General features: G+C 52.1%; 1 protein-coding gene across 1 annotated transcript in view; it reads right to left on the minus strand.

Moving 5' to 3' along the window:
• Positions 1-11,927: 11,927 nt before the first annotated feature.
• The window catches only part of PROM2 (prominin 2), a 31,369-nt gene continuing 31,128 nt past the window's right edge, over positions 11,928-12,168 (minus strand). Inside the window, exon 21 of the mRNA XM_029912726.1 lies at positions 11,928-12,005. Within this exon, the coding sequence (XP_029768586.1) occupies positions 11,942-12,005 (64 nt within the window). The 3' untranslated portion in view covers positions 11,928-11,941. The remainder of the gene's footprint in view (positions 12,006-12,168) is intronic.

A 12,168-nucleotide genomic window follows, 5' to 3' on the forward strand; every position in this document is an offset into this window, starting at 1 on the left:
CAAACAGATCCCTGTGCTTTGGGTGGCTGCATGCTGCCCTAACTGACCCCTGCAAATAGATCCCTGTGCAGTGTCACCAGAAATTCCCACAAACAGATCTCTGGACTGTGACAAAGGAGATCCCTGGCAGCGTTTCCCTTGTTTACTGCATCAGAAGAGATCTCCTGTTTGTTGCGTCTTAGGAGAGCCCTGGAGGCAGTTCCCCGTGCTCTGTGCTAGAAGAAAGCCCTAGGAACAGATCCCTATTTTAATCCACTTTCAAAAATTCGCCTAAGGAACGGATCCCTGTTTTCTGCCTTGGAATAAAAAGATTCCCAGGGGTGGGATTCCTGGATAATGCAAATTCACACTGGCCTCACCGAAGGCTGAATTATAATGAACAACAACATGAACTGGGTGGAATCTCAATAGCAAACATTGTAAACAGAGGAACCAACCTCATGCGCCATTAGACACTGGGGCGGGTGCAGTCTGCTCCTTTCCAAACAAGGTTTCTGTCGAAATTCTGTGCAGCCCCATTTCATGCTGACATCAAAGGCGTGATTACAGTAAACAGGCTGGAGCATCCTGGCTGCAGCAATAGAAGTCGGTTTCCTTTGAAGAACATCCAAGCAGTACAGCTATTTCTTACCCCCATTAAAGTCAGGATGAGCCCGTATATCGGGCCATGCGTATGAGGGTCTCAAAGCACCGTACAAAGGCATTATCATTTTCACTATTGTTTAGAGGGGGGAAACTGAGGCACAGAAAGGCCAAGTGACTTGCCCAAAGCCATGCAGTTGGTCAGTAGTAGGAAAACAACCCAGGTGTCCTGACTCCCAGTGCTGCATCCACTAGCTGTGAGTCCTTTCTGTTCTCCAGGCCAAATTCTGCAATGCTCCGTCCCACAATTCAGCTGCTCATTTGAGTAAGGGCTGCAGGTTCGGGCTTTAATTTAAGGCCTGATCCTGAAAGGTGCTGGGCATCTTCTCTGAGTACCTTCAATACCCATTGACTTTAGTGGGAGCTAAGAGTCCTTAAGGGATCAAGTCCTTAGATTGTTGGCTCTTTATGGCAGGGGCCCTGTTCTTCTCTGTGTCTGTGGGCAGCCATGCACAGCCTGGAGCATCATGGAGAAATAACAATAGCCACCACTAGAGTTGGTCCAGGGCAGTTACTTCCCCACCTGGACTGGAAGGAGGGTGAGGCGGGGGGCTGAGTTTGGGTTTTTTGAGGCTATCCCAGGGTTTGGATCCACACCCCAGTTCAGATCCCCCAAGAGAGCCTGGGCCCCAGTGGAGAAGGCAGGCTTCGTGTGTATTTCTTATAAATATCACGTACACTTCAGTTTGCCGGCGTGATGTTAGCCTGCCTGGCTGCATAGAGTCAAATCAAAGGGAGGAAATGGAATCAAAACAGCGAGAAGGGGCTACCATAGGCAATACCAAGGGGAAACAACGGGGAAGGTATTAAGTGGGAAATAGCCCCAACTGTGGTGCCCACTAGGCAGGCAAAGCTTATCCTTTCCAGGCCAAACCTAGGATCAAAGGGACTTTGAAAACCTAGAGGGGGTGTCTACACGGCAGCTGGGAGCCTGCTTCCCAGGGCAGATGGATGGAGGCGCTAGCTCTGCTCGAGCGTGCTAAAACTAGCCGTGCGGCTGCAGCAGCATGGCCTACCCGCCCCAGTCCAACCAGGTCTGAGCCCCTGGGTACGTCCTCAGGCAGCCGGCCTGAGCCACCACGGCCACGCAGCTATTTTTAGTGTCTACCCAGGCTGGGAAGCAACCTCCCAGCTGGAGCACAGAGGTTGCCTGAGAGACGCACAGAAAGAGACACAGAGGCTGCAGTAGCGAGATGAGGGTAACTGGGCAGAAGGGAGCTTGCAAGGGAAGATTAAGTGGCAGTAAGCAAATAGGCCTGTTTAGCTTTCGACCTGCGCTCTGCCTGCTTTGCTGAGACGATGCGCTGTCTGTGTCACTGCAAAACCTGGCGGATGAGGTTTGCTGGGGCTGAATCCAATCGGGCCCGTCGTGTTTGTATGGGTGAGAAATAGGAAGGATTCAGAGCCCCTGAGAGAGACCAAATGACTCTAAAGCACAGGTCAGCCTGTGATCGCGACAGCCCCACCAGGTGTAAATCTCAGCGACTCGTAATACTCCGGCCCCATCTGAGCTGAGGGTGGGCCGTGTTCGGTCCAGCTCCGAAGAGAGACGGGGATTTGAACGTGAGCCCCCTGAAATGCTGAGTTTGGGATGCTGGTTTGGCCTCGTCTCTCCTGACAAGAAATACAATGCGCTGAAGGGCCAGGAGGCCAAGTCGAATGGAAGCAGACAGCTCAAAGGGACCCAGGAGGGGTGCGGAGTTTGCATTTCACAGGGGCTCTGTCGATAGAAAGGCCATTTCAGAAGAGTGAGAGACAGGCAACGCGCAAAGACTCCAGCGTTTGGTCAGCTGGGTCGCACGGTAACTGTCTGCTCCCCGACTGGACGAGTGAAACGTTTGCAAATTTGGGTTCTGCTCGGAAAAACATCAGAGACCCTGGGCTCCTTCTCTGTATCCCCTGAGACTGCAAACAGGGACCAGCGATGCCAGGGGAAGCATCGTCCCATCTCGTATTCACGCCTGATTTCTGGAGCTCTTTGCTCCAACTGGGGAGAATAAATTCCCTGGTGGGATTTTGGCTTTGGGGATTTTGGCTCAGATGGAAGCGGCAATGCAAGAACAGGGCAGAAAAAGTTATTCTAATGTTTCATCTTGTCTGGGTTGAGTCCTGCAACTAGCAAAGGTTTGGATATATGTGCATGTCCACATGCTTATGTCCATGTGCATACGTGTCTGAATGTACATGTCGGAGCCTGCATGTGAAGGAACATCCATATTCCAGTGTGCATGGTCATGTGTACACACACACACATATCCATTTTGTGTACATTGTCCATGTGTCTGCACATCTATGTTCCTTTCTGAACATTCACGTGTGGATATATGTTTGTGCATGTACCTTGGTGCCCACCCCCATGTTTGTGTACCTGTCCATGCACATCGATGTTCATTTGCATCCGTCTTTGCGTGCATTTACATATGTGCACACATATATGTTCATCTGCACCATGTTCACAGGTATGTATGATGTCATAACTATAAAGGGAAGAGTAACAGCCCTCATGTATACAATACTATAAAATCCCTCCTGGCCAGAGACACTAAAATCCTTTTACCTGTAAAGGGTTAAGAAGCTCAGGTAACCTGGCTGACACCTGACCCAAAGGACCAATAAGGGGACAAGATACTTTCAAATCTTGGTGGGGGAAATCTTTTGTTTGTGCTCTTTGTTTTGGGGGTTGTTCGCTCTTGGGACTAAGAGGGACCAAACATCAATCCATGCTCTCCAAATCTTTCTGAACAAGTCTCTCATATTTCAAACTTGTAAGTAACAGCCAGGCAAGGTGTGTTAGTTTTATCTTTGTTTTCTCAAATTGTAAATGTTCCTTTTGCTAAAGTGTTTACCTCTGTTTGCTGTAACTTTGAACCTAAGGCTAGAGGGGGTTCCTCTGAGCTCTTTGAATCTGATTACCCTGTAAAGTTAATTTCCATCCTGATTTTACAAAAATGATTTTTACCTTTCTTTCTTTAATTAAAAGCCTTCTTTTTAAGAACCTAATTGATTTTTCCTTGTTTTAAGATCCAAGGGGGTTGGATCTGGACTCACCAGGAATTGGTGGGGGGAAAGGAGGGGGAATGGTTAATTTCTCCTTGTTTTCAAATCCAAGGGTTTTGAACAGTGTTCACCAAGGAATTGGTGGAAAAGTCTCTCAAGGCTACCCAGGGAAGGGTTATAGTACTTGGGAGGGAGATATTCTGGGGGGGAGGTAAACAGAGTTTCCCAAATAACTCATAAATAATTTGGGTGGTGGCAGCAAAACCAGATCTAAGCTGGTAGTTAAGCTTAGAGGTTCTCATGCAGGTCCCCACATCTGTACCCTAAAGTTCAGAGTGGGGAAGGAACCTTAACATATGGTCTGTGTAGGCATCCACCTTCATGCATGTATATGTCTGTTAATGTGGGTCCATAGTCCGTGCCTAGCACGATGGGGTCCTGGTCCATGACTGTGACTCATAGGCGCTATGGTCAGACAAATAAATAGGCGCTATGGTCAGACAAATAAATAATTAATAAATAACTAATAATAATAGGTTCTTCCAGCCCTAGTGACAGGCTATGGACAGCCTGATATACAGGAGCCAGCTTTCCCTCTCAGACCACCCTCTGCACCATCCGCCACCTTTAGAGCATTGGGCTGTTTTCCAGCTGAATAATGTATAGATACCAATCCAAGGAGTGAGGACATCTGTCTTCTACTGTCTTCGTCTGTCTTCTACAACTGCCCTAGCAACCCACCTCTGCGTGCGGTTTACCTTGCCTGCTTGCTAAGTACAGGCAGCAGGTTTAAACCAAGCAAACAGAAGGAAGTATTTCTCCATACAACGCACAGGCAGCCTGTGGAACTCATTGCCACAGGATGTTGTGAAGTCCAAAACTATAAGTGGGTTCGGAAAAGAATTAGGTACAATCTTGTGGGATAGGTCCATCAATGGCTATTAGCTAAGATGGTCAGGGACACAACTCCATGCTCTCGGTGTCCCTAAACCTCTGATTGCCAGAAGCTGGGAGTGGATGACAGGAGATGGATCACTTGATAATTGCCCTGTTCTGTTCATTCCCTCTGAAGCACCTGGCACCAGCCACTGTCCTAAGACAGGACATTGAGCTAGATGGACCATTGGTCTGACCCAGGTTGGCCGTTCTGATATTCTTATCTCTCAGTTCAACCGGCTATAGATCCATTTGACTCAGGGTCCAAAGGGATCTGCCTCAGGATCAAATGGGAAAATCCTTTTAACTGTAAAAAAAATATATTTTTTTTCCTTGGTGGCCAACGCTAATGCTGTGTGTGAAGATGAATGTCATTAGCGAGCCGGGGGGGGGCTGGGGCCAGATCCTTAGCAGGTATAAATTGGCCCTGTGGGCAGCAGATTTACACCAAGTGAGGGACTGGCCCAGACTTCCAAGACTCCGGCAGTTAAAGCTCATTGAAGGCGACTGGAAGCCGGCAGGCCTGAAATGGGCCAGAAGGGGCTGAGTCTGATCTCAGTCACACCAGCGAAGGCTCTTGGCTTCACTGGATTTCCCCCCTGGTGTCAATGAGCTCACATTCAGGCCCACACTCTCCATTTGTACAAAGCACACAGCAGCTCTCTGCTCCCCGGAGTGACTGTTCTTAACACTGCCCCCCATTCAGATCTCACAGCACTGTACAAAGATGGGGCACAGGGTCATTTTCCACATGGGGAAACTGAGGCACAGCAAGAGAGCAAATGGCTTCTTTCTCCCCCCCACCCCCAGAGGTCACTCAGCAAGCTAACAGCAGAGGTAGGATTAGAACCCACATCTCCTGATTTACAACCTCACCCCCCTGCCTGCTGGAGCCCAGCATCCGTATCCAGAGAGCTCCGGTCTTTGGCTAAATGGGACTCAAGGGGCAGGTTTGAAAAGGGCCTGACCAGGGATCAGCGATGGGCAGTGCTGAGCGCCTCCTAGTGGAGTCAACTCCCTGCGTCACAGAGGTTCAAGCCTCTGCGGAGCCCCTGGCAGCATCATTTGGGGTGACATTCCACCCCCGCCATGCAGAGGGCCAGCCTAGGCCTCATGCTGGCCCTCTGCCCAGCGGGGAGCTTTATCCAGCATGCTCAGCACCTCTCCTGATTTGACCTTAACTGCAAGACACTCACTGCCTGACCGGCTGGGCATCTGCAGTGGATCCTCCCGCTGCCTTCCCCTTGAACTGCATGTCGGGGATGGGGGGAGGGGAAGAGAGAAATGCTTCCCAGCCCCTCGCAAACCAACTCTCCCTAATCCAACTTAATCTCAGCAGCACTGATTAAAACCAACTCTCGCTTTTTAATCTCTGCCTGAACCTTCCTCACCGCCCCCTCCCCACCTTCTCCTCCTGAAGCCAGCTCCAATCTGTCCTTAGTACTGCAGCACGCGGCACAGTGCCTCCCTCTGGTGCGCACATAAACCCTGCAGAGCCCCTGGTGCTAGCCAGCGTTATCTGCCCCTGCCTTTTCCGTTTTAAATGCATTTGCTCTTAACCACTGTGCAATATCCAGACACCGGACTGGAGGGGCTTCATCGCTACACAGAGCAAGCAAGTCATGGGATGTAGGATCAGAAGGGATCGACTGGAAGATCAACTCCAGTGCCCTACTATTTCAGGCAGCCCTGTCATCGTCTGGTTCATAAACTTATCATGCTCCATCTTCTGCTGTCCCAGACCCTCCATCCTCCGCTGGTTAGGAGCCTTCTTGGGCTGGAAAAATTTCACCCGGCTCTGCTTTTTCATAGCCCCTGCTGCCTCTGAGCACAGCAGCAACCGGAATGATTCCAGAGCACAGGGCCCAGAAGGAATGCCTGACCCACCAAGAGGCGGCAGAGGAAATTTATGGACTGGAGGGAATGGCTTAATGCCAGCTGAGCCTCAGGTTTGAATTACACAGATTCCCTGGGACTGTCATTCCTGCCCCGCAGCTCTGAGTCAGCCTGCCAGCTGGTGCAGTGCTTACCCTGAGATCCAGTTCAATCCAATCAGAATGTACGTGGCCTGCCGGGCAAGTGTTGGAAAAGGGTGTGAAAGAGACAGATCCCCGAGGGGCTCTGTCAGAGGTTCTAGGCCAGTTTATGTTGGCTGAGGGCACGTGGGCGTGTGTCAGTGTGTGTGTGTGCACCCGTGTATCAGCGAGGACGTGTGTACTGCTGGGTCAGTTTACCAGGGCCGCCCAGATGGGGGAGCAAGTGGGGCAATTTGCCCCAGGCTCCGGGCCCTGCAGGGGCCCCCACAAGAGTTTTTCGGGGCCCCTGGAGCGGGGTCCTTCACTCGCTCCGGGGGCCCTGGAAAACTCTCGTGGGGCCCAGGCCCCCGGAGCTTCTTCCGCTCCAGGTCTTCAGCGGCAATTCGGCGGTGGGGGCCCCCCCGCCGCCGAAGACCCCAGGCCCCCTGAATCCTCTGGGCGGCCCTGCAGTTTACACATGCGGGTTTGCATCTGTGTGCGCACGTGTTCATGTGTCTGTGCGCTCACAAGTGCGTGTGCATGCAGCCATGTGCAAATGTGTGCCAGCTGGCATATGTGTGTGTGTGTGTTGATACATATTTGTGTAAGTGTGGACGTGCACCTACACATCTGAAGCAGCATGGCCTAAGGAATCACTGTGAGACCTTGGACCTTCACTGCCTCAGTTTCCCCAGATGTGCAATGCAGCTCCCTCCCAGGGGATGGGAAGGCTGAAGCTGTCACCGTCCGTGTAGGGCTCGGAGGAAGCACAAATGGGGAGCACTGTGGCTGCTGCCCCTTTCACTGCTGGGATGAGCATCTCTGCTCAGGCAGAGGAGCTGGCTGGAGGGGCCCTCGCTGGGCGGACGGGCTGGGGAAGTGTTGGCAGGAGGCGCTCCTTAGCAGAGTGGTTTCCCTGTTAATTGGGGCTGTCAGCTGCTCTCTCCAGTTATCTTCCCCCTGCACAGCTGACTTGAGGGATGACAGAAAGTGAGCAGCTTCTCCCCAGCCCTCCCCAACCGTCCCAGCGACGCTCTTGGAGGGGAAGATCCCTGCCACGCTACCGGGGCCCTTTGGCTTTCCTCAAGCATCACAGCTCCCAGGGAGTCCACAAAGCCTCAGGGCCAAGGCGCTGCCTTCTCCCTGCACCAGCCCGTCAGGGGCAGTCAGAGGTTAGAGCCGCGGGATGTTAGCGAGAGTCACTGTCCTAGGAGAGTAGGAACAAGACAGGGTGGGGGGTGTCTATCACCAAAGACAAAGGCCCAGGTCCTCAAAGGTATTTAGGCGCCGAACTCCAATGGGCCAATGCTCTTTGCACTGATGCAAAGCCTGAAGACGTCAGTGGTAAGACTTGGTCCCCCGTCCCCTCTACAGCCTCTATTCCTGTACTATCCGAGCACCTCCCAAACATCAGTGTTGGCACAACCGGGACATGGGCAGTGCGGCCTAGCGGGTAGGACCAGGAGTCGGGCTGAATGGTCAGAGCAGGAGCCGGGCCTGGTGGTTGGAACAGGAGCCAGGGCCAGAAACCGTGAGTAAGCCGAAGGTCTGAACCAGAGTTAGGAATCGAGAGTCTAGTCAGAGATCGCAGCCGGAGTCAGGGATCAGGAGTCAAGCCAAGGAACAGAGCTGGGCTCCGAAGCAGGGAACGAGAGCGGGGTCTGTTGTAGCAGCAGGCCGGGTACTGCCGGGTTACCAAGACAGCTTCCTGGAGCACCCTCCATGGTTAAATAGCATGCTTGGCGCAATCAGGGGCCACGGGGAGGATGGGGGGGGGGCTGCTGATCTGGTTTCCATGGGCGGCACTCAGTCTCCCAGGGTTTACAGAGCATGGATGGTGGCTCTGCTGTGGGTGGAGGTGTGGAAGCGTTCATCAAAGCTCTGCAGACCTGGGTCCTAGTGCTGGGTATCCTTATAAATGTATTTGTTCTCACCCCCTCTCGAAAGGCAGAGTATGCCACTGGTTCCCATCTGTAACGTGGGGATGTGTCTTCACTAGCTAACTGGCAGCTGGGTTAGCCCAGCCCGGGTGTGAGCTTCCTCTCTGTAAAGCCCTCCCTGCCTGGCTGCATCAGCACACGGCGGGGGGCGTGTCCCAGGGTTCTTTGTGCTGAGACACGCTAGGATTTTCCCCCCAGTCAATTGTGGGGGAATTTGTCGGTTCACTGGGGACAATTCTGGGAAGGGCGCTGGAGGCCTGGCAGCACTCAAGTGAGTTTTGCCTGCATCCTCGTTGCAGAGTAGTTATGGGTTCCAGCCAGCACTCTAACCCACGCTCAAAGCTCTATCGGCTAGCCTGGACTTAAAGCACCTCCAAACCCGAGTCAGACGTACTGTGTGCACAGTAGGGAGTTTGGGCTAAAACCCAGATAAGATCCTGTGACCATCTGAACCCCTATGTTCACCCCTTTTACAAGACTGTGATACATTTGGTACGAAGTATGGCTTGTGAGGTTGAAAACTCGTAATTTGCTGATTATTATTGTCCTGGTAAAATATGTGTGGCAAGTGTATGTAAAATTGTAAGACTCTACTGTGTGATATTACTAAGACAACATGTCACAAACCAGTTCCCCAGAGACAAAAGGCTAGCCGACGCCTTGGCCAGAAATCAAATGGACCATCACCTGGTTAACCGTTCTTTGGCAGGAAAGAGGGTGTGGGTGAAAGAGCAACATCTTGACAAAGAAACAGCTTGGGGTTCCCGTCTACACAGACTTTCTGTCTCCTCAACCTCAGCTGGAGGTGATTCTCAAAGAAGAGAAAGAATTATAGGACGGGAGAGAAGATACCCTGAATTATCTCCCCCTTTCTCTCTACCCACAGCATCGGCAACATCTGAAGAACAAGGAAGCAGCACTGGCCTGGGGGAGAGATCCTGACTGAAAGAAATTCAGCCAGTAAGACTGTTGGAACATGGGGGGAGAGAGACTTTGCTTTGAATTCACTTAGCTCATTAAGTTGGCATTTGTTGCATTTTATTTTTATTTTCTTTTAACCAATTCTGACTTTTATGCCTCCTTACTTGCGGTCACTTAAACTCTATCTCTTTGTAGTTAATAATTTTGTTTTATTGTTTTATCTAAACCAGTGTTTGGGAAACGCCATTTGGGAGAACAGAATGTGTTTGAATTTGAAATGACGGACTTTATATGAGCTTGTATTGTCCAGGAGGGAGCTGGGCAGTACAAGACACACATTTCTGCAGGAAAGTCCAGGACTGGGAATTTGCTGGTGTTGCTCTGCAGTGTAATTCATGAGTCGCTGCCCATATTGCTCAGACTCTATGACGAGGAGTAACTTACATGCTGGAGGCTGTGTGTAGGCAGACCAGGAGTGGTAACTCTCACAGCAAAGCAGTATAAAAGGGTGGAGAACTGAGGGGTCCAGATTGTACCCTGGGTAATGTCACAGATCCTGGGCTAACTGTGCAGTGAAGACATACCCGAGAGGTTAAGTCAGTTGCCCAAGGTCACACACAGAGCCTAGACCAGAGCAGGACATTTGTAGGCTCTCCCCAGTCCCAGGCTAGCCTTCCTCTCCAGCCTGGCCCTCTGACACGGATCCACAAAGACGGATGCCTTGGGAATCCACTGTGTTTCAAGAAAACAGAGAGGATTTATCCCACCCACCACCGACCCTCACCCATCCCTCCCCTCCAGAACAGAGCGCCAGAATGGATGCACAAAGCAGTCATGGTTAGAAAAGGGGCCAGTGCTTTAATAGCATCAGCATCCTCCAGCACTGACACCCCTTTGTACCCTAAATCCCAATGCCGGGGCTTTCCAGGATGGGTTAAAATACAACAGGACCTTGGTAGCCTGCCCTTTGGCAGAAAAGTCCAGAGAAGCATGAGGACCCATCTTCACCCCAGAGAGAGCCAGACCAGTGTCCTTTAGGTGCCTAGAGTTGGGGACAGAAGGGGCGATCTCCCAGCTGGGGGTCGAATTTAGACCCGTGTCCTCTCCTCTGGCAGCAGGGGTCCTGCACCACCTGGAGGAGTCCCCAAAGACCCAGGTAGGTTTTCACCCAAGCAGCAGTGACAGGACATTCTGTGAGCTTGGTGCTCCAGAGCCGGGCAGGGACAGCAGACATAGAAGCAAGAGTCCCAGCGAGAGCCCTGACCTGGGAAGCAGAGACGAGCCCCAGCTGCAAAACTGAGATCTGGACTTCACCTCCCCCCTCACCCCATCTCCTGGGATCTTTGGAGCGGAGGTTTGTGTGTGGCCCATTAGCGAGCCAATGACCAGGGTGCCGGATTCAGATCCAGATCTGGGTTTTGGCAGCACTGGGGAGCGTTTGGCTCTGGGGAGCTGGTCCAGGCTCATCTCTAAGGGGAAGAGCCCTGACCAGTCATCAGGTCGTATATGCATCCTCTTAACCTGAATGAGTGAGAGCCCTGGATTCTGGCAGGGCACGGTGGATTTAGCATTGCAGCCCAGTGTGTGTGTGTTTGCAGAAGGCCAGGGAGGAAGATGAGCGAGCCAGGCAGGCTCACTCACTCACAGATCCTAAGAAAAGCTTGCTGGAACCATAAAGCAGCCGGAAGCCGGGAGGACGCCGCAGACATGAATTAATCCGGGAGGTAACATGGGCATCGGTGGGTTTTAATGGCTCCCCTTTGGGATGGCTGGAGACGTCGAACCCTGGAGGGGTGCTGCTATGCGGCAGGAATTTTCCCTTCTGCCTTGCCGTGCTGTGCAAATCCACTGGCGCTGCAGTGAGTGGGGGTCACTAGAGGGGGGTGCTTGGGAGAAAGAGCTGAGGAGTGGGGTCATTGCAGGAGTCTCCTCCAGCAGCTCAGAAGCAACATGGGGAAGGTGAGGCAGAGTGGAAGGGAAGTGTTTCTGATGGGGGTGGTTCTGGCACTGGGAGGAATCCAGGCACTTTCCCCAGGAGACCTACAAGTGAAAGGACTCATTAGCAGTTACCTGGGGAGATATGAACAGACTGGACACCCCCAGAACACCTGTGATGGAAACCTATGGGAGAACTCGGGGGGCAGCTTCGACTCAGGGGTGTGGGCGACCTTCAGAAATATTTGCAACATGGCAGCTTGGTATCCACAAAGAGTCCCATGGCACTGAGGTATAGGATCCCCAAGAGAAACCTGGGTTCAGGGGTCCAGGAGCTCTGAAGAGGACCTGAAAAAGAGAGGTCCAAGAATGTCCATCCCCAGGTGACATCAAGGTCCCAGAGCCCACCTAGAGCTTGCCTGGGACCAGTGGTCTGTAGTTCCAGGACTCCTGGGGAGCCCCAGGACTCTCAGATTCAGGAGTCCTCCACCACAGAGATATGAGTTCCCAGATTAATTAGTTTCCCCCTTACCTGGAGATGCCGGAGACCCCTTCCTATAGCTTGAGAGCTGTAACGCGGGGGATGTGGAAAGGATAGGTCTCCTCTGAGGCAGTAGAGCTGCAGGTGGTGGGGAAGAAAAGGAGAGAGCATAAGGGAGAAGCCAATATTATCTCTGTTGTCACCTTGCAGCCAGTTAAACACCTGCCAGGCTCTGCCCCAGAAGAGGCAGCATTACTCTGGTGGGTAAAATGACCCTCTCTTTGTAGAGGACTTCAGGGGC

This window comes from Terrapene carolina, unplaced genomic scaffold (genome assembly GCF_002925995.2).
Source record: "Terrapene carolina triunguis isolate 2854851 unplaced genomic scaffold, T_m_triunguis-2.0 Scaffold53, whole genome shotgun sequence".
In the NCBI taxonomy this organism is placed as follows: domain Eukaryota; kingdom Metazoa; phylum Chordata; order Testudines; family Emydidae; genus Terrapene; species Terrapene triunguis.